The sequence below is a fragment of the Porites lutea genome, chromosome 6, assembly GCF_958299795.1.
Source record: "Porites lutea chromosome 6, jaPorLute2.1, whole genome shotgun sequence".
Lineage (NCBI taxonomy): Eukaryota > Metazoa > Cnidaria > Anthozoa > Scleractinia > Poritidae > Porites > Porites lutea.
Genome location: NC_133206.1, coordinates 14,103,871 through 14,127,238, shown reverse-complemented (window position 1 = coordinate 14,127,238; position 23,368 = coordinate 14,103,871). Strand labels below are relative to the sequence as shown.

The 23,368-nt window shown below is 37.7% G+C and overlaps 2 protein-coding genes across 2 annotated transcripts in view; one reads left to right on the top strand and one right to left on the bottom strand.

Moving 5' to 3' along the window:
* Positions 1-7,844, bottom strand: part of LOC140942288 (uncharacterized) — a 34,705-nt gene extending 26,861 nt beyond the window's left edge. The window contains exons 1-4 of the mRNA XM_073391248.1: positions 7,558-7,844; positions 3,364-3,619; positions 837-1,196; positions 119-191 (exon numbers count right to left, since the gene is read on the bottom strand). Coding sequence (XP_073247349.1) covers positions 119-191; positions 837-1,196; positions 3,364-3,615 — 685 coding nt within the window. The 5' untranslated portion in view covers positions 3,616-3,619; positions 7,558-7,844. The remainder of the gene's footprint in view (positions 1-118; positions 192-836; positions 1,197-3,363; positions 3,620-7,557) is intronic.
* A 7,581-nt stretch (positions 7,845-15,425) lies between these two features.
* On the top strand, positions 15,426-22,655 carry LOC140941569 (ubiquitin-conjugating enzyme E2 S-like). The gene is made up of 5 exons (XM_073390591.1): positions 15,426-15,568; positions 15,644-15,794; positions 15,999-16,076; positions 16,531-16,643; positions 21,623-22,655. The coding sequence occupies exons 1-5, from the start codon at positions 15,560-15,562 to the stop codon at positions 21,881-21,883; spliced, it is 612 nt and encodes a 203-aa protein (XP_073246692.1). The 5' UTR covers positions 15,426-15,559; the 3' UTR covers positions 21,884-22,655.
* Positions 22,656-23,368: the final 713 nt, after the last annotated feature.

Here is a 23,368-nt window from a genome sequence, read left to right as displayed (position 1 = left end):
TGCTTGAAATTTGCCTTAATCCTGGATTAAACTTAACCATCCTTTGAGGAACCGCGTCCAGAAGTAACATGACATCACACTTTTCCTCTCTATTAATGTATGACTTTGAGTCACTTACCTGTTACTGTGCAGGTATAAGAGTTCCCTTCATCCACTTCCTGTCCATTGATAATATCCTCAATCTCCTTTTTCTGACATATTACATATATAAATAATTATTATTATAGGCCCAGCCTATCCATGACAAATGCATAAGCTGTCTACATCAGTAAACTTGTGAAGTCAGCAAAGAATAAAAGGTATCTTTGGTTCAAGCAAAGTCATGATTTAACACATTCTATTTTAAGGACAAGGTTAGTAGGGTGGGGAGGGCTTCATAACTTTCCTCTACTGAAAAGGGGGGGGGGAGGCTTATCAAAGAGGGGGGCTTAATAAAGGATTTTTATTTTATAGTTTTCAAGAAAAGAAGGTTAAAGTAATGTTGCTATTACTGGTTTAAATTAATTTGCTTTAACACATTAACTATCCAGCGATGAGAGCAGATGTCTTTTCTCAGCAGATGAAACAAGAGCCGATAAAGGCGTGACTGCTCGCACAGACTACACATTAACATGCGCAAGCTTTCAATACTTCTCAATAAATAAGTTCAACAATGTTGGACAATCTGTTAAAAACGTTTTGCCATTAAATGGTTAAGCCAAACATAAGTGAACAAATGTTGAGAAAATGCATGTAAACAGGCTTTTTTACATGCCGACATCCTAAGCCAAAGCCTTTTGAAGTATAAATGTACAAGCTTATGTACACTTAGTTTCTATTTATAAGGGAAACATTACTTTAGCTTTCCTTGAACTTCTAGAACAACCCTTGGAACAGAATCTTTTGAGAGGAGAACAAAACCTCCGCCGCTTAACAGGACCACCACAGAATTCACAGCACCCCAAGACATGAGGATCAACAATTTTTCCAAACTTCACAGGCTTTTCCTCTTCTTCCTCTTCTTCTTCCTGTGAATTTTGTTCAGCTTTGTCATCAAAGGAAACTGATGGAGTAGAGACACCCGTTTCTGTAGCCTTGGATTCTTTAGTATCTGAATTTGCTGGTTCTGTTCCTGTCATGGCTTCTGGTGCTAGTGTATCTTCCTTTGTGGGATCTGGTTCCTCACAGCTAGCATCATCTGTTTCTGGATGCAAGCCCTAGGGTATGTTTATGAAAAATAAATTCTTTGTGGAAAGCATGGCTATTTTCACAAATACCTTTAACTTGTAAATCAATTTAAAAAAATTGAAAAACACCACAACTAAACAGTAAATGCAGATTGTATGAGGCACATTGCGCAAATACACTTGGTAAATAGAAAACTACATATATGCTAATGAATAAATTAATATTTAAATGCCTGACTGAATCGTTCATTTAATATTACATTAAATAAATACAATAAATTTCATTATTAAATTTATTGTATTCATTCATTTATTCTGCATGCTTAAATAACATGAAAAATATATACCACATCTAATGCTGTTTTCAGGTGGACCTCTAATCATAATATTATAATATTATAACTATATAGTTATAGCTATTTGCTAAGTGCCAACAAGCAAAGATTTTACCTACACTTTTTTTTTCATTATTAAGAATGTTGTTTCTCTGGCCTTATTAAGGCTAGAACATTCTTATTTTTCTGCCAATTTTAGGCTGAAAATATTCTTGTATTATTCTTCAATTATAGCTTATGGCATTTCCATATTTTTAAAATATATTGGGGTGATCAATTATAGTTAGTGCAGGTTTTTTCGTTTTGTTGGCAAGTTTTGCCATTTGGAGAATGGAATAATTAAGTTGAAAACATATAATTGTAAGGTACTATTAAGTTTTTGAACACACAAAATTATACCCTTTTCAAAATCTCAGCCTGGGGTTTATTCTTAAAATATTCATAAAATTTCACAAATTTCTGCATTGATATTCTTATAAAATATATTCTTATAGAAAAAAAGAGTGCATACGCATGCTGTTCAATTTGTTTAGACCTGTAATGAATTACAGTAATTTATGAAAAACAGATTGAACTTAATTTGATTGCATAAGTGAAAATTAGTGTGAAAATAGTTATAGCAAGGGGCACACATACACCAACCCACCACCTGGCCACTATCTCATGAAGGCACACAGCCATATCACCCAGGCAGTGGCAGCCATGGACAACTGTTTTGCCCTTATTGAGGCTCATCATCATGGCATAACCGTTGGGTCAATGAATGGGGAAAACTCATGTCTCAAAGACCCTTCATTGTTGGGGCAACTCCTTTAAGTGCAACTCTTTAAAGCAAGAAGCACACATTACACCAACCCACGTCCTGGCCTGTTTTTCATGCATGCATACAACCATATCACGCGGCAGTGGTAGCCATAGACAGTTGTTCCACTCTTATAGGAGTTCACCATTATGGCATTACCATCGGGTCAAAGAACAGAGAAAACCTGTGTCTCAAAGACCCTTTATTGTGGTGGGCCAGTAGTGTAAAGCATTCCTTTAAGCACCAGCTCCACACAACACATGTGGGAACTATTGGTTGGAAATCCAGCACGGCAGTTTTCCCACCACATATACAGGGAAGTCGGATCATGGGTTGGTGTATGTGTGCCCTAAATTGCTTTAAGTTTGTCTTATGAAAATAGTCAAGTAAACTGTTCCTTTGCATAAAGAATTTGAAATTCCCACCTTTACTAAGTACTATTTTGCTTCCAAGACACAATAAATTTTGATGCAAATGAATATCCACCCGACGATTGGTTGAAGACGGGATGAGCACGGGACTCACAAACATGCACACGGCTCATGGATTTTGTATCAAGAGTTTGCTAAAAAACAATGCATTCTCTGTTCTGCATTACATCATAAATGTTGCCTTACATTACTATATGTTTCATCAATTCGAGATTTTTTCTGCCCCTGGAACTATTGCGCACGGCTCTATTAGGTTGCTGCCTCGCAGCCTCGCGAGGCTGCTCTTTCGCAATTAATAATTAAAAATTACTATTAAAGCCACCAGTTAGTAACTTTTGTCCTGTCCATGCAGGTAGTCACTACTAGACAGAGGCTTATTAATTAGTTAACCCTTTAAGCCCCAATATCCATGTACAAATTCTCCAAACTAATCTCCACACTTTTCCTTAAAGACTGTGTTGAGAGAATTTGAAAAATGATCAAGGCATTTCTCTTTGGTGATTATTTTATTACCTCTCATAACCTAATCTCCTGACAATGTACGGATATCATTAAGAGAAAATTGATTTTGGTAACTCTCAGGACTGGGTTAAAAAAATACATGCAATATTTTATTTTGTGAAACTTACATCTGATTCCACGGGCATTAATTCCATCTTCATATCTGCATTGGTGGGATTCCCTGTGTCCTGATCGTCTTCAATACTGAGAGACAACTCAGCATCCTCCTCAACAGCTGCATTATCAAACTGCAATGTGTTTTTGCCTACAGCAGGTAGTTCAGAAGTGAGCTGCTCAAAATTATCCATGTCTATTGCAGACAGATCTGAAGCAGGTGCAGGAGGTTGATGATCATCAATCTGATTATTGCCATTGTCCATCACCCTAGAAACCATATAGAGCGGTTTTCATTTGAGTGTCGAAAAGTAATTGGTTTTGCACTTTCTACACGATGCGATTGGCTTAAAAGATTCGCGCCACCTTTTCATCCAATCAGAAGTAAAACCAAAGCCAATTGTGACACGCTCGCATGCATTTTCCCGCGCTTTGCGTCAGCCGCATGTAATTACTTCGAGTTTTGATTGGTTCAATGTATTGTCTTTGTCCTATGTGATTGGCCAGAGTAATTACTTTGGTTTTGGTTTTACGACACTCAAACGAAAACCACTCTAATGTCAGGTAAAATACCTACAGTCAATGTTCTCTCAATTCTAACCCGCTTAATGTGGACGCCCTGTACAGACACTTACAATACAGACACTTTTTATGGCCCCTTAGTGTACGTATGAAGGTAGTTTGACTGTACATATTTACAAGTACGTCTAATTACTTGACAATGAACTGCCAACTTCATTGACCGTTTGATTCAAAGAATTTAAGGAAATATGTCGGAGACCTTGCCGACACATTGGAGAAAATGTGTGAGTAGTAACATTTAAGATGCTCTCTTGTGGTAAATTCCAAGAAGCATCATCACCTTAACACACTCAGATAAAGTGGCAACAAACGACACACAGATGGATTTAAATTCCATCAGCAACAAAGACAAGTGCAAATACAATGATAGTAATTAAAATAGTAAATGGGGACTTGGCGTCCTGCTCACACACGAATCAAGGGCTTTTAAAATTCAGACTAGGAACATTTTTAATATACAACCTGCAAGCAGGTCTCATTTAAGACAATCACAAAGCATACACACGTGTTAAGCAATGGGTCAACTCTATGAAGTCTATCAACATCAATGGGTCTATTCCAGTGACCAAAATTAAACATTTCTACTTTAGTTAAAGTAATTTGGTTAATCCATGGGTGGATTCATTTACAACACATTCACATATTATGACTTAATATTTACCTGATCAAAATTTTCATTGTGTTCGAGCTTTAAAAAATAAAAATTCCAATTGCAAAAAGCAATGGTTATATGGAAATGGCGCTATTGAATCCACCCTACTATTGAAGGAAATGAAAAAAGGTCTTATTGCTAGGGAAAGTCTCCTCATCAGCAAGCTAAGCTTGCAGGCCACTTACCACTGCTGTCTAAGGAAACGTATCATGACTATAACTTTAACTAAAGCACCACAACAGAGAACCAAGTGACTGTCATGGCTGTCTAGTTCATTTTGCTTAATTGCCATTTACACTTCCTTATTTGTAAAGGAAGTTAATGTTAGTGACAAAATTACTTGTATTAAATTACAAAATCACAGCCTCATGTCAAAGAAATGTGTCTCCCAAGCATTAATAATATTATTATCAAACACTGACATCAAAAATAAACTTTGAAAAACTGTTAGTAATTTAGGCTGCTAACACCTTTTCAAAAACCACAGTTGCGATCCATTTTAATCTTCTTCAAATTAGTCCAATTCCGTGCCTTCTTTTAGATTTGATGTGTTATTTAAACCTTCTTTTAATGTTTTGAGGGGTTCTTTTAGAGTGTCACTCAATTTGGTGGCAACTGTGTGTTCCCACTTTTTGATGAATTTCGTGACACAGCCTTAAGAAAGAGCCTAGATGGGACTTTCACTACTGTTAAGTTTTTAAGAAGTGTTATTTGTGCAAGTTATCTTTAAAGCCAAAAATAACCATGTTATTACTTCATCATAAGGAATCACATACTTTCAGAGTTACCAAAACATCATACAGATCAGACTAAGAATAAAAAGGAAAGTATAAAATAGAACTACAGAAACCAGGCTTGACAAAACATTTCAGTGTCTCCAGAGCATGTAGAGTAATGATAATGACTGTTCAAATTCTGTTGCTGAGATACTTTGGAGGGTTGCATTTTTTTTAGCTGTCATGGTTGTCTTTTTACCTTATCTGTTTTAATTATGGTCTAAAAGTTTAATGTTTGCTTTTTACAGATCCTCTTTTTAGGCTGCCATAAGAATATACCAAAGACGAAGAGGCAAGGATAAATCTTGCAAAAAGTTCAGAGGGAAAGAATAAATCTCCTGTAGTAATGAGTGCTCCTAGGCAGTTTGATTCACCATACAATAAAAACTCTAGTGTACAAAAATAAGTTAATTCTTGATATAAAATTACAACAGTGTAAAAAGAAAAAACAATCTTCTATCATTCTAAAATTTGACAGACAAAACAGAAGTTTTGGAAAATCACAGACCTTTCAGACTCATTGGCTTAGAAACAATGAAACTATTTTAATCTGCATAATTTAAATGAAAGAAATAAAAATTTTGACATCTGTTCTCAAAATAAATTTAAACATTTTAATAAAACTTAACATTAATTGATATCTAAATCAGTATATAACTTATAAACTGCACAAATGTATCTCACAAAACATAAGGAAGGCTTTCAATTTCTGTGCATCCACTTTCAGCTTATGCCCAATCAAAGTGTGAAAGTGCTCTGACGGTCATCTTTTTCTTCAGCACAGTATTTGTATTTTTTAATTTTCGGTCACTGTAAAGACGTTTCGAAGAATAATAACCATAATAAAGCACAATATATTGAAAATTCTCTCCTCTGCGGACACCGACGTTAAATTACTTAAGATCCACCGCACGAAACACTAACCATAAACGATGAATATTAGGCAAACAATTTCCCATGAATATTAATTAACACAAACAGTCTACTTCAAAAGAAGCCCATATCTCCATTAACAACACTGAAGCATAAGCCGAAGATACCTACACTGCCTTTAAAGACAGAAACCATTTAAAAACGAAATTTAAAAGTGACTGTTACTTTATGGCGAGAGAAAGCGCTTCAGCTAACCCGAAATCGCATCGGCGATTTGCAAATTTATGCGTTCTTACGTGCTCATTCGAGCGTAGACTTCGAAAACACGCGTTGAAAATGTGCCACTTACGCCGCCAACTAAAACCTCGAGCGCAATTTGTCGGGGCGAAACATTCAATCTTTTGCCGTCAAACACGCAAAAACAGTTCAACAAGCAAAAGGTTCATTCACAAGACTTTACTTTTTGAACGCGTTTTATTCCTTTGAGGCTAATACAAGCAATTTTTGTTCTCGCTGTAGCCAGCCAGGAAATACAATACAATGTGCAAATAGGCTTGAACGCACATGAATTTGGAAGCCGATTACATGTTACGGGCCGTGCTAAACGAAGTTTACATTTTGCAGAATTTCGATAATAGAGGAATGCCTTTTAGTTTTTAAGTTACAACGCTAAGTCTTCTGGCTCTGGTCTCCTCATTTTTCACGTTTCCCTTCATATTTAATGTAATCGTTCATTTTCGATTTTAGCAATACATGCGCCGGAACCGTGTCAGTGCCGATACATTAAACTGGTAGATTGCTGCCGATATTTTTCAACGCCTTTCCAAACAACTCTCTACCCTTCTTTATAAGAACGGCCAGCTACTTCGAACTTAAGACAAAACAGATGAGAGACAAGTTATTGCTTACATGGTCTGGGGCCATTTAATATGATGGAATTTGCGAGGTTCATTTCGTCACGTTTCCAATTCAGTTAAACTCAAAAATAGGCGATTAAATCTGGATATAAAAGATGGCCTTAAAAGCCCAGCTAAAAGCGTCATTTACGCAAGAATTTCAACCAAAATATTCGAGTAACAACCGAGTTTCTGTTTCCGGATATTTTGGCCGGCTGAAACCGCCAAGTTTCGCAAGCGAATTCAGTGTCGTCACGTTGTCTTAAACTGTTGCCTTCTCGGGTGACACGCCATAGCCAACCAGCCATCTTTGCAAACTGCACAGAACACTTTCAATAATTTTCAACCGAACTTCGTTCCTGACGCAAAAAATATATGAACATGACACGAAGCAAGAGGTATAGAAGAGAACTATAGAGCAATATTTACCTTCTGAGGCCTTGTTCCGCGAAAGCGGACCAACTTTTGCGGACAAAAAAACACTCCGTCCTATTTTGCTTTCGCAGTGGGACTTCGGTCGTGTACGCGTGCGCAGACAATAATCGACGATATTGAAGAAAGATTCATGCGATGGCGTCTCGTCTGGGCCAAGATTTACATTACAAAACACACTACAATAGTGACAGATCTCGGTTGATTGCTTCCCAGTCAACAAGATGAAAAACTTCTAAGTTAATCTGTTCCCGAGACCGTTTTATATTTATAGTAAAGAAAATAAATTGCTATTTGCCACAGTTGATGTTCGGTCGAGCGAGTCGAAAATAATCATTAACCCACTACACGGAAATTCGATACAACAATACCAACCAGTTTTTCATTTGGGAATTTTAATCGGAAATGCCTCGTCAAATCCGTCGTTAGTTGCTAGAGGGTGTATCTCTTAAGACGAACCGTGAAGTCTATAATATATTTTTTACAAAAATCGGTTCGTTCCTAACATTGTTTTTCATTTTGCATTTTGAATTAACGCTTAATTTTGTTTAGGAACTCAGTCATTGGGTGATCTGGTTTAACTCTCCGCGATGTTTTGAAGGAACTGTCACAATTAAACACGGATCAATTTAATTGCTGTGTTAACCTCTTTTCGAACCACAACTCCGACACCGATAATCGGGAATAGGAAACCAGAAGAACTACCGTTTGAATTAAAATAAATTTAAAAGCAGCGTTTGGTTATAAATTTTCCTTTTTCGCATGTCATCGCCAATGCTAGGCAACCTTCGGTTATCGCTGGAATCACTTCGCGACCGGAAACGCCAAGTGAAGTCTGTGAATGCGTGCGGTATTTGCGAACTTCTACGTTCTCAAATATGCTTGGCCAGCCAATATTATTCCCCCGTGTAGTACTGTATTAGTGGTCAACTTTGAAACCCCCTTTTAGTTTGGTAGCACCTTGTTTCAGTGATAATATTTCATATATTTCATGTCTGTTATAAAGATCGGCCTCGCTGGCGGTAAGTTTCTTCTTCTTCTTTTTTTTTTTTGCAACTTGCCTTTTGTAAAAGAACATTGGAAGCAATTTATACATTGGACATCTTTACTCCACAGAAAAACCGTTGTAAGGTAACCAGTCTAATTTCGCACTCGTACTCCACTTAAAAAACTGTAATCGTAAATTATTAAGCATAAAAGACCATGCGTGTTAAGTTAAAAGTACCTGAAACATGGAACAATAATCCACTTGAGTCAATGAACACGAGCCAAAAATGGCGGGGTTCAGACACACTTTGAGGGATTGATTTTCGATCTCTCATTAAACGAACAAGACACCTTTGAAACGAACGTCCCCCCCCCCCGATATGTCTGAGAAAACAGTCTCTTGTAAATACGTCGCTGTTGCTCGTTCAATGACGCAAACCAAATTCTTTCTGAGACGCCATTTTATGGCAACATATCATTTCAACCTCCTTCTTGAGAAGGTCAGTCTCTTAACCAATCAGATAGCAAGAAAACACACGTGAGAAACATCTGTCATATGTCACTAGTCTTGGCTCTGTTCTTTGAAGTCGCACGCAAATTGCTTAAAAAATACAGAATTACTTAAAAATACTCGTTTTATCAAAATAAAGTTTCTACAGCAACTCGGCCTCGGTCTAACGAAAAAAATGATAAAAAATGAAACAAAGCTAGGAAAAATTTTAAAAGAAGGAACACACATATCTAAGAGGAAATTAGGAAAGTGATTCGTTTATGCTCCTGAATGATGTGAAAGTACAATAGATATTTTTTGCTGTTGTTTACATTTCCCTTAGACCCAACAGCACCATAGCTTTTTCAACAGCTTTCAAAACGCCACAGAAACTTGCATCTTTGGGAAAGCTTTACTGCGGATGAAATCGTTGAACCATCATGTAATTTTCCGCTAGGGAAAGATAAGGATTACCACTACAAAGGAAATTAAAACTGCTAAACCGAGTAGTCTGTTTTTGCTGTTCTTGTATTACCTCCCTCCCACTCCCGCTGAAAACGGACGATCGCGCTTTTTGGAACCAGTAGAACCGGACCTTGTTGTGTGATAAGGTTTACGTAAAAACCTGAAAAACGCGTTTCGCAGCCTTAAAACCGAGATAAGCGACCATTTTAGACTTCTCAAAGTCTGGTATATGCCGTCGGCCTTTTTATCGCGCTTCGCTAGCCTGAATTTCGCACCCGGCCGTCGGTTTAATTCCGCGCGTTTTCGCTCCCCTCTGCCTAACCTAGCAGCGTGCACACTATACCGTTTAAAAAAACAGATAATCCCTACGCTGTGATCTGTATATCGAAATACTAAAACATACCTAAAGGCCAAACAAAACCATTGAAAATAAACAATTACCCAACAATTTATGGTTCGTTTTAGTTTACTTACACTGTTCGGTTGCCGTAAGGTTTAGAAAACTATATAGGTCTATATATTCTATATATGTGAGCCGGCACAATAAGCAAAACTGAACATGTGCGAAGTCAACTGATTTCAGACTATGTCAGAGTTGTTCCCTCTGAACTGACAATACCAGGAAAAAAACTCACAAGGGGAATATTAAACAAACCGAAAAATAATAAAACATATTTATTTTCGTCCACAGATTCATGATTGTTCACCTCTGTTCAATTATTTCCATCACGCTAAAGGTCTTCTCTTTTCGACCTTTTCCCATTCGTCGACATCCGTATGACCTCCCCGTGATCGTAAGCTTGTTAATTCAATGATGTGTTTCCGTGTTTTCTTATGCTTTCTAAAATGCAGCATACAAAATCATGACTTTCAGAAGGCGACAACGAAAAAAAAACAGATCTTTGGTTGCTAAGCAGATAATTTTCAAAGACGTAAAATATACCATACAATAATTGCAGATCAGCTTTTATTTACGACTATTTACCACTGATAACTTTGTGTCATTAAAAGAGTATCCTAGACGTCCTAGAAGCCTGTAGGAGCTAGGGACATGTGAACGTCAGCGAAAGATTGAGTGACGTGCAGTATATACACCTGTGAGTGTAGCTTTTAGTTGTGGCAAGAAATTTTTCCGTTTTAGTTTAATGATTATTTATCAGCTACTTTGTTCTCCTACTTACGTACACTTGTGTAAATGCCTTATATAGTGTGAAAAAAAGAAAGATTGAAATATTGAAAGATTATGCAAATACAAAAATATCACGTTCATCAGCATATAACGGCTCGCCTACAACCACAATCTCAATCGTTCCGAGGCCACTTTTTAACCCTTTAAGCCCCAATATCTACATACAAATTCTCCAGACTGATCTCCATACATTTCCTTAAGAAATTAGTTGAGAGAATTTGATAAAAGATCAAAGATTTTTCTCCTTGTGATCATTTTATTAATTCTCTTAGACTTTGCACTTGACAATCTATGGATATCGTTAGGAGAAAATTGATGTTGGTCACTATTGGCACTTAAAGGTTTAAGGGTTGAAAATAGCAAGACTTGCTTTCATCAACGGGAGCCTTTTTTAAAAAACTAAAGACAGGGGCACCCAACGACGTTTTCCTCCTAAACCATTGAAGACCCTTGTTAGGCTATCCAGAGTACTCTTAGATCTCAATAAATAGCGGTGCTTTTAAAATTTGTATCGGTTAGGTCAACCTAGGGCACCGAGTCTTTTCGAAATTTTAGATGCAATTTTAAGTTTTACCAAAGTGAGAATTTTTCTGATTCTTCTCTCCATAGCATTTTTGAATCCGGAAATTTTTGGTTTCCTGGGTTTTCTCTTTCTTCGAAAAATAGGGTAACCTGGGGTATGAAATACGAGTAAAACAGGCGCTGGTTCACACCGATTTCCACCGTTTTACGGAAATTGGTCACATTTTTCATATTAAATGTATATTTTCAATAACAACAACACTTTCCAAGTTCTGGCCAATATCCCGTCTGAATGACTCGGAAACCCAGAAAAGGGGACTTCAAGGAGTAAAAATTCAAAAAATTTCTTGGGGGAGCCCACCGCGGACCCCGCTAAAAGCTTGCGCCTTCGACACTCGTTTAGGACTAATCGGTCAGTATTTTATTCCAGATTCGCGCCTGTATAACTTCAGAAAATCTTGGGGAATTTATTAGACAAGCCTCGATTGATAATTGTACATGAATGCAACGGTCATCTAGAAAAATTTTAGCCTTCCTCAAGCTATAGAAAATTCTAGGCAATTTGTGATTCTCCGAAAGGATATTTTCAGAGAAAACATATCTGGAAACAAGAGAGAAAATTTCTCTCTTGCTGGGAATGATTATCGGGACCGTCAACTACGCAATGCAAGGCCACGCGATAATCCTTGCTCAATAAATATTACGGGATTGCAGTTCCACTGAGTTCACTGTCGAATACACGATTATCAGTGCTTTCATCCTTGTTCGGATCAAGTTCATTGCATAAAATCCTAAGATATTCAGCTCTCATTTTCGGATTTTTGGGCGTAAGACAGTTCTTCATATTTACGGTTAGAAAACGTACCAGAATGTTTGTACTGTAGATGAAAAGTTTGAAAAGTAAAGTGTTCTTCATTCAATCTAAAAAAATAGGTCAATTCATAAAAATAGAAAGTGACTAAGTTGGGATCGCGAAAAATACATATTTGGGTCTCTAATTGGCCGTTTTTCAGTGTCTTTAATTTCGGACCAGCTACAATAGATACGTGACATTTTCTTCATTTTCTATTTCTTGTAAACACGGTAAAATTTCCTGGAGCGACTGATATCGAATTAAAATATATTTATCCATTTAGTGCCGTTGAACCTGATATTTTCGTTTTCAGTAGATGAGAGTTTTTCACAAACGGCCCCTGAAATTGAGACACATCGGATTTCTAAGGTAACAATCAAGAATCAGCATGACTTTTACGCCATCCGCTCCTATTAAAGAGCAGCATACAAGCCTGTAATGCTCAGCTGCGATGTTTACGGACGCATTAACAACAAAATTATAAAAATTTCCTGCTCAGACACGCAGGAACAATGCTCTGTACACATTTTCCTTATGGGAAGTTATTTGATCTTTGCTTTGGAGAATACGATCAATATAACGGATTCACCGGAAATCGGAGAAAATCGATAAAGTAACTTGCTCTGTCAAATCGATATTATCGATTTTTCATGATTTTAACGATTGAAAACGGAAGTCCGCCATTGTTGTTTATTTTTAGCATGAGTTTATTGTACAGCTGAGAAAACACATCCACGAGTGATCAGCAGACAAAATGAGAAATGGGGTAACTATAACACACGCAACGTTTCCTCTAAAACCCTTTATTTTGTACATAACAACAGAAACGGTTCAGTTACATTCAATTCTCACAGGCAAGTATAACGAGAAATACAACCCAGGGGCACCCAACGTCAATTTTCAGAAAATATCTGTTCGGAAGACGATTTGAGATCTAGAATTTTCGGAACATTTGTTGTAAAATTTCTTGCCTGCCTGCTCCTCCTAGGATTTTCGAACATCTAAAAAATGGTATAATTGCCCATTTTTAATGGGTTTTTACCCTAAAAAGGTCACCTAGAATTTTCGGGAGCCTTTTTTCTAGCTGAAATTTTCGAAAAGGTAAGTTTCGATGCCTATAATTTTTGGATCACTAGACTTTCAGCTAGGAAATCCGAACAGATGAAAAATTTTTAGGGGATAAAAATATGCCTATATCTAACGTTTAGATACTAAAATATGTTCAACAATGCCATGTTTAAGTGGTTTTGAACTATATCCTCGTTGGGTGCCCCTGACAACCGTAGATAAAGATTCCCTAGCCTAGATTTAAGACATTTCTTCAAATCGGGATTCAGGCTAATCCCTCGTTAAATTTCAACGTTTTCCGTTATCAATCGATAAAAATCACTTGATTGCTAATGATTTTTACCGATTTCGTTTCTTATCTATTGACTACTCCGGGATGCAACTACACTCCGAACTACACGAACGTCATTTTGAAAGGGTGGGAGATCTAAATCCTGAAAAGCTGAGCGCCTACCTGGCCAATATCAGCCATCACTGAGAAGAAGATTTTAAAAATATTTTTTAAAGATTTATTTAAAAGTGATAAATGTTTGATCCTTTGAATCTCAATTGCAACTCAATTGTCAGTAAATTTGCTGTTTTATGAATTCAGTTTTCATTTTCTGATCAACAGATGTATCAGTTCCGATATAAATTGATGAAATCGGTAAAAATAAAAAAAATCGATAAACGAAACGAATGTGTCATCGATTTTTACAAATTGTTCGATCAGATTTACCGATTTTTACCGATTGACCACTCCGGGATTTAAGACCCTAAAGAAGGAAGGCCATGCCTTCCGAAATATTGGTAAAAGAAATAAATATTTTCGACTCTAAAATCAGCCTTGCTTCTTATACTTTACATGTTAGGATCCAGTCCTTCTCTTTTGTAAGTTGGTCTTTTCTTTCAAAATTGAATTTCCTAAATTTATTGACGTTTCGTTTCCATTCTAAAATCTTTATTAAACTAGAAATACGTGTATCGCAGAACCTCTCGAGGTAGTCGGGTGGGAGGCCTGTAAAATGTCAGGGATGGGAGGATGAGAGAAACAGAGTCAAGCAGGTTTCAATAAGCCATTTCCGAGCTCCCCATTAGCTCTGTTTCAAAACGAGGCTAAGTGCTCAGCCTTTGATATGGAAATGATTTTTCATTCTCATGCAAATAAAACTCATTTTCTCAAGAAAGGCTGTGCACTTAGCCTCAATTTGAAAGTGAGGGCTTTTGGAACTCGGAACTATGGCCCATTGGGAGCTGAGACTGTACTCAGGGTGCGTCAACCTCGTTCCCAGGTTCTCTCTCCTGTCCGATAGGATATTTGTTTCTCGATTTCCTTTCTACCGTTCGATTGAGAAATCCGAAAAAGGATTTGAAAAACTGTCAGCTTACGAGAAACGGTCTTGAACACACACGCATAATTAGCAAAAAGAAGACCGCTATACACGAGAATAGTTTAGTAAATCCTTTTTCGGATTTTCCCAATCGAACAGTAAAAAGCAAGAGCCAGGAAATTCATGAAATCCGGATTTGAATTTCTTGATTGAAATCCACCCTATGGACGGATTTCAACCTCGTCCCCAGGGAGCTTTTCCCTTGGGATTCCGGATTTCAAAATCTAAATTCGGATTGCCTAATCGAACGCAACCTGAGATGCACTCAATCTCCAAAAACGAGAAGTCCAAAGACTACTGCAAAGCTGATTCCAGTAACAACGTGTATTGTTTTTTTTTATAACAAGATTTCGGCCGGCCATACCAGCCTTCTCCAGATTTACAGATGTTACTGAACTTATGTAGCAATCACAATATTATAGAGACGGAGAATGTCGCAATAAAAATTGTTTTTAAACAAATTGTTTTAAAAAAGGGAGAGCCGAAAATGACGTCGAAAAAACATCAATGCGTAGTCTCCATGAAATAACATCGATGCCCATGATGATTTGGCGGAAGAAGGAAAATCGGATTTGTTGAAGACCTACGGCTTAAAATGTCTCAATAATCAAGGATTAAATTAACTGCAAAAACCGTGGACGAAGATCCTGCTAGTTGTAAACGTTGGATCTCGGCACTGGTGTTTTTTCGGCGTCATTTTCGCCTCTCCCTTTTAAACAAGTTTTATTGCGACATTCTCCATCTCTATAATATTCAGCTGAATATTGTGATTGCTACACGTTTTTTTTTTTTGCCGTTAACTCAATCTCAATTGGAACCCAGTGCCCATCTGAACGTTTCCGCAAGAAAGCTGGGACGATTTTGACCCAGGTTCTCACGACTAATACGCATGCGGTGAACTGGTCAATCTCCGTTTTGATTGGTTAATAGAATAACAAACCAAAAAAACCGTACTCTTTACCAAAATTGACTCCAAACGAACTTTTCCTTTCCGTTTAGTGAACAGTTTTTCAGTCCTTTTTCGTACCTTTTGATCCTAGAAAATATTGTATCCGATGGCCTCGGTAAGTGTATTGCACTCAGGTTTTCGCCAAGCTGCAATTACATCCTTTGATCGTTGTCATTTTTGTGGTTTTCAGACAAGTTCGAACGTCGAAAATCTTCATCCCCAAATCATCAAGCAAGTTTCCAAAGAACTAACCAGTTTAACAAACGATCCTCCAGAAGGGATTAAGGTTTTTGTCAACGAACAGGATATAACAGACATTCAAGCAACGATAGAAGGACCTGGTATGGTTTTTTCGTGACGTTTTTGCTTTTGAAATCTACGTATTTTCTCTCTTAACAGAGGTGCAATGGTCATGGTGTATAAACTTACCCTGCGAAGGCGGCTATGCATTTACACCAGTAAAGATTTGTATTCTCTTGATTGATCGCCACCCACATGTAAAATGTAAAAAGTCAGCTTGTTTGTTTTCCTTGTCTCTTTTTTAGCCGGTACACCGTATGAAGGAGGACTTTTTCGTGTGAAACTCGTTTTGGGAAAAGATTATCCAACTGCTCCTCCAAAAGGTGAACTTAAGTTTATACTTATAAAGATCAATAAATGCTTTTGAGCTTAGTAAATTTACGTTTTGAAGTAGATCTGTTTTGCAACTCAGTTTAACATAGCGTGCACTGCGTGTAACAGTTACATGTACATTCAGTCACATTTTGTATTGGTTGTATTTTGTTGGTTGTCAGATCATGAATCAGCATTCAAGTCTTTCATTTAAGAATATCCCGTACATTTCATTTTATTAACCACAGTTTCTACTATTAAGCATTAAGTATATGAGCTTACATGCACAATAATAATATTTTACTGCGTTGTTGGAAGAAAAATTCACTTAGCATGTGTAGTAAATAATTCTTTAGTTAATCATAGTTTGTTTTGTAGAACCAGTTTTTGGCCTTAACAATCTCTAAAAATTTAAGACTTCTGTTGGCTCTGCTACATTATTGTGTGAAAACTCTCCTTTTTCAGGTTTTTTCTTGACTAAAATATTCCACCCAAATGTGGCCAGTAATGGAGAAATCTGTGTTAATACACTCAAAAAAGACTGGAAACAAGATCTTGGAGTGAAACATATTTTACTGGTAAGTCTATTATAATACTATGTTGTTGTTATATTGGCGTTCTGAGAACTGCAGGACCTTTTTTGTTTGCGTATCATGCAGGCTTATTTATGAGGGCTCAAACAGTCAGCTAGTTTGACTGCCAGTGCCTAAAAAATTTTCTTTGGCAAGCAAAAAATGGTCTTTCTTGCCAGCTTGACCAGCTAGTCACTATGTTATGTCTATTAGTAATAACACTTAGTGAGGCAACCAAAAACTAGTAACAGTCTTATTATGTCCCATACCTGCAAAAAAAGTATCATTAAAGAAACCAGACACACTATTTATCAAAGATAGCAGTGGGAAGAACAATGAGACTAGCCAGGTATCCCTGTGGATGGGCAGGGCAGAATGACATTGGCAGACGAAAGGTTCACAGAGGCCTGTCGACCTACTAAGTCCCATCTATGCCTGGAGATATTGAACTTTGGAAACTGGAATGTGTATACAATGTTTGCAAAAAAAAAAATAGGCAAGGCAGTGCAAGTTACCAAGGAGATGTGCGAATACAGCATCGACATACTAGGAATACATGAGTGTAGATGGACTGGTTCTTGGGTTTGAAAAAAGTCCCATCTGTTAGTCCGGGACAAGTAGATTTTCTTGCTGCGTAAGTAATGTTTAACCCTTTAAACCCTAAGACTTAAGAGTGATCAGTACCAAAGTTCTCCTTGTAATATCAATGCTTTATAATTATAATACAATGCTTTAGGAGGGTGAACCAAGTAGGGGACTACGTGTCCTATTGTTCTCTCCCCTGTACATTGTATGAATCTATAAATAAATAAATAAATAAATAAAACAGAGTGGTCAAGAGAATTATGGACATGATCACACATGATGAATATGCTTGATATTTTATCAACTTCTCCCCACTACTTCTTAGGGTTTATATAAGGGTTAAAGCTTACTTGGCTGATGGGCAAGGGTCCAGGTAAGTTATCCTCTAACAAAATCATTTATTAAGACATGCCAGAAGTGGCTCCGAACACACAAAATGTGAGACCACCTTGAATTCAATATTTTTCAAGCCCTGGAGAAATGGTTATGTTGTCAGGCAGAGATCCATGGTAGTGGAGATAAACAATGATGTCCAAACTAGCAAAGTCATGCTGGAATAGTTGCCATTTGATGAGCACATTAAAAAAGCATGTTTCTATTCCAAATACATGAAGCCAACCTTTATTGAAGTCTTGAGTGCCAACAATGGAAGCTGAGGAAAACGAGATCGATCATTTCTATGAGCAGCTCCAAATGTCTTGGAAGCTGTTAGAAAGCATGATATGCTCATCTTATGTGGTAATATGAATCCTGCAGTTGGGGCTTCAAACCTTAACAGAGTAGGGATAATGGGAGCTCATGAAACAGGCAATATCAGCGATAATGACGGGAAGCTCGTTGAGTTTTGCGAGATGAACAGCTTTGTCATCACTGTTACCATATTCCCTCACAAGGAGATGCTCAAGACCAAAAAAAAAAATGATGGACATCCCCCTATGACAGATATCACTATCAGATTGATCATTTTCTCATTGACAAGTTCTCCAGGAAGTCTGTCTCATTCTGTGATACCAGGGTTGTTTGGGGTGTATATGGATGCCTATGATCAGCATCCTGTGTGAAACACTATAAATCTCAAGTTAAAGAGGACAAACCCGCCACCCAACTCCAGAACCAGAAGCGAGGAAAGTAAGCTGCAAATCCAAGCAGTCAGGAATGTTTGTTCTGTCATGCTAGGAAATGAATTTGCTGTCCCTAAGGTGACAGATGAAAATGCAAGCTATTAATGCACAAGGGAATCATTTCAGCTAGGCATTCAGCAGCACCGCTGAAAAAGTCCTTGGTAGGAAGAAGGGGAACTCCAAACCGTGGATAATTCCCGGTCGATCTTGGTCAACTGTCAAGGAAAGGAAAAAAAAAAATGAAGAGTAAGATAGCTATATAATGCAAGATCAATGAGAATGCATCAACAACTGAGCCAGAGGGTGTAGTACAAAGCAAAGATAAGGATGTGAAATCTAGGTTAAGGACTAATTAGAGGGTTTAGTTGGAAAATCAGGGACAAATTGCAGCTGAGAACAGAAACATGAACGGGGTTGCCACGGTCAGGGAAAAGTCAGAGAAAACTGAAAATTTTTTAAGGTCAGGTAAAATCTTTGGTATTGTCAAAGTCAGGGAATTCTGTTTTCCGGTTTACAGTTCATAAGTTTTCTTTCACTTTGAAATACTTTTTCTTTCGGAAAAAACAAAAAGTATGCTGCAAAGCAAGCAAAGTGATAAAATTTATAGACACTCTATGTCTTACACAAGTAGTAGTTGTGGTAAGTGGTTTTTGTTGTGAATGCTTTCTTCCAAAGAGAAAACTATCGATGGCCTGCAAAAAAAGCTAAGGAGAATGTAAACATAGAGAAGGTCAGTGAAAACTGTTTAAAGGTCAGTGAAAATTCAGGGAATTTTTAACTTTCTGATGAGTGGCCAACCCTGATGAAGACCTTAATGACATATAACATCACTAAGCCACTGCAGTAGCACAATCAAGGACAAAAACAGAAATACTATATAGTGGAGGAAGGCAAGCCACTAGAACAGTGGAAGTGTTGAACAGTGTTCCACCAAAGAACCCCACCTTGATCGACTTCTACCAAATGCAGGAAATCAATCTAGTATCAGCGTAGAACCCATCAGTCTGAAGGAATTCCAGGGAGCAATGCTGCAAATCGGATAATGACGTTAATACAGTGGCCCAGCTTTGAAAGGTGGATCTGGATATGTCATTACACAAGTTACAGTGTAGACAGCATCATCAAGTAAAAAGATAAAGGAAAAGCAACCACATTTTACGTCGACAATTTGTGACAGTGTAATAACTGATAAACTTCTCCATCAATGCTCTGTTTTAAGGGTATTTAAAGCTAGTCAAAGCTACAGAGAAAGAAGAGAAGTTGAAACAAGGATGTAATGTCACCAGGGATCAAACTTGGGACCTTGTGTACCGAAGGCCGCACTAACCAACTGTGCTACCCTTGCTCAATATGTTTGGGAGGAGGAGGTGATCCTGGGTCAAGCAACTATAACGACTGAGAATGCCAATACCTGAATAAGGTGGAAGTTAATGGAGCCTCTAGAAGATCTTCTAAAGCTGCACAGCAAATGCAGACTGAGAAAACCACCAACTTTAAGACACAGCGTTAAGGATCAGCTTAAAAAATCGGCAGAAAGAAGAAGGGAGTCCTTAATAAGGTCAATTGGAGAGGAAAAGCTGGTTGACCGATGACAAGGCGAGGTTGTAGACTTTATTTACTTGGGTGCAGTATTCAGTAATAAGGGAGGAGCAAACAAGGATATGCAGAACTGACTGGTGAAAGCAAAGTCCTCATTTGGCAGGCATCTGAAGTTCCAAATGGTACAGTATGATCAAGATGTACAACACACTAGTAAAATCAGTCTTACTCTACAGTAGCGAGACATGGAAGATCAACATCACTGACAATGAAAAGTTGGACTTGTTCTAACACAAGCGCCTCGAGAGGATTTTGGGGCGTATGTGTTGTCTATTAATGGGCTAAACAAATTATACAGATGTGAAAGGATAAGTATAGCATTGAAGAGGAGATGCTTCAAATGGTTTGGACATGTCCTGTGTATGTGGACAGGACATCACCGTGTCACTGCACTGTCTTGGACTCCTGATAAAAGGCAAAAAGTTTTTTCAGATGCCCTACGATAATGTAGGGCAAAAATGGAGAGAGTGGTTGCAGGATAGGGGTTAAGGGACCAAGCAAGAACTTGTGCCAGGGATAGGGTAGTTTGGGAGGGGGGTGGGGGAAGTGTGGAGGCCTTATGTGCAGCAGAGCGCAAAGAGGCAAGGTCAGGTGATTGTTCGAAATCGCACCATTGTGTAAAATCTGAAATCCTGTATTGCTGACGTCAATCAGCATAGCCTCTAAAATGTGTAAAGGTAAACTAATTATGTGAACTAAGTATGTGTAAGTGGACTGGGAGAATGCGTTTTAACCAGCATAGGATGACTTGGGCCTGCATTAGGTGTACATGAATACACATAAAGTCATATGCATTATTTCTTTCTTCCTTTTTTTTGTGCTATGAGCCTCACATTAAATTTTACAAACAGGACAATGGTGATCTGAAGATCAGCCATAAAATTGTTTCTGGGCCAGTGAATAATTAAGTAGATCACCTACTAATCTGCCAGTGGCCATAAAGACAAAAGGAGATTGTGAGCATTTTTCATAGACTGTATTATACTTTCATAAGCTGGTATTGATCACCAACTCATTCTCTGTTGTCCTTGCCCCTTGTGCCCTGCACATAATTCATAAGTTATCTTCCGTTACTGAAGGACATTTCTTATAATTGGCCAATCAATTATTTCCCACTTGAGTTATCTTCACTGTTCCCTAATCATTATCTTTGTTTCTAGTCAAAAGCCTGGGGATGCCTGATGGCAAGTGAGAATCATTTAAATGAACTTTTGTGCGTTTCTTTGTGATGATTTGGATCAAGGATCACTTGGATCAAGGTTCATGAAAGGAACCGACAAATCCACTCTGGGCAAAGATTCTTCAGTTCCTTTGATGAACCATGATCAGAGTGCTGGTCATCATCACTGATCTTGATCCTGGTTATCCTAAAGGAATACACCCAGAGAGTGTGAATGGTGCAAGTATCTTAAAAATCATCACTCAGAACTAAATTTTACTTGTTATTTCATATTCTAAAAGGCTTAGGATGTCTCCCTTGTTGTTTACATTACCCTGATACCACCTCCCCATTATTGTGACCAGGTTTTTATAGCCCAATGTTGATTGTATTGATTGGGTTCCACTATAATAGACTATAGCAAATTCTTAGATGTAGTGAATGCCCTAATTCTATGCCAGTTTTTGTAACATGGTGTGAAAACCCCGCTTTAAAGCTCTGCCTTTTATTTTTTCCTACAGACTGTCAAATGCCTTTTAATAGTCCCAAATCCTGAGTCAGCTTTAAACGAGGAAGCTGGCAAGCTCTTACTAGAGAAGTATGACGACTACTCAAAACGAGCACAGTTGTTTACTGATATTCACGCAAAGATCAAGTTAAAAGCGGAAAGCTCAGAGAAGGGAGATGGAGTAGAAGTGATGATGCAAGGGATCAAAAGAGCCAGTGACAAAGCCCTGGATAAGAAGAAAAAAGAGAAAAAGAGGGCACTGAAAAGACTTTAACAGATGCTAAAAGCTACTATGAAAATTGCAAACTGAATTTATCTAGATTGTCTACTGTACAGTGTAAATAAATGTCAAAGCTGAGTCCTTATAATCAATATGCAAGGAAATTATGCCATATTGGTGTTAAAGTGACTTCGACCGTTGGACATAGCCTGTGCAGTCATTTCCTTTCCAATGCACCTTAAGTGCAAGAAAGTAGAAAAAGTGGGAATTTTACATGGGAGGAAGAGAAGGAAACCTGTGGCAAGCCCAGACATTTTGAAAAACGTCAAGCAATGCGATTGATCACTTACTATATGCATTGTAAATTTATTGTGGTCTATAAAAAGTATAATATCCTACATAACATCTGGTTTGTCTGGACAATTTTTAGCAGAAACAACAGGGCAGTTGCAAGTCTTTTTCTCCTTCCTACTGTTTTGTTTTGTTTTGTTTTGTTTTGTTTTATTATTATTATTATTATTATTATTATTATTATTATTATTATTATTATTATTAATATGGCTGTCACTAAAGAGTAGGGGACGGGTATTTCCCCAGTCACTACAAGCATTAACCCTGGCTACTTTCATAGGAAACAATAAAGGGAAATATATAAATAAAAAGATCTTCCTAGCTCTTCAATTCTCTTTCTACGCAACTTGATATCTTAGTGACAGCCTTTGGAAGGGAAATGACTCTACCAACATGGGCTATGACTCTACAGGAATCACATTGTTTATTGATGCCGCCTAAAGTGTAACAAGGTTACAAAACATTTTTATCTGTATGCAGTGTTTATTTTCCTTCTTTGCCAATTAGTATTTGCTACCTAAGCTAATTGCCTTTAGATACCCGCGATTCATAGATTGTTGACAGTCCTCTATTTTTCAGTATTTGTATTTACAGCCTGCATAGCTGGTGTTTTTTTTTTGGGGGGGGGATGGGGGGTGTCTGTTTTTTTAATTTTGTGTTTCGTAAAGTAGGAGATTCATCCGAGCGAAAGCTGAACCAAGGTCGAAAAAGACCATCTTAATGATCAGGTGCGGATCCACACCGGTTTCCACCGTTTTTCGGTCAGATTTTTCTTAAATAGATATATTTTTAATAAATAAAAAACTTTCCAAGTTGCAAGGCTTTATCCAAGGTGAATGGAACTGGCCAATATCCTATCTGAGTGACTCGGAACCCCGAGAAAGGAGACTTTAGGGAGTTAAAATCTAAAACATTTAACGGGGGAGCATACCCCTGGACCCCCAAGAAGCTTGCGATTTCGGCGTTCGTTGAGGAAATCGGTAAGCATTTATCCTAGATCAGCGCCTGATGATCGTTTTCGCATTTGACCTCAATCGCGCGCGGCCGTGTAAATACGAACCAAAAACGAAAATCACACAGAAAAAATCGCCAGCTAGGCAGGCTATTCTCTGCTAGCGGGGAACGCAGGCTATTGTATAATTATTATTTGATGAAAGTGCGTACTGATGCAAGTGTCACAGCAGAGGG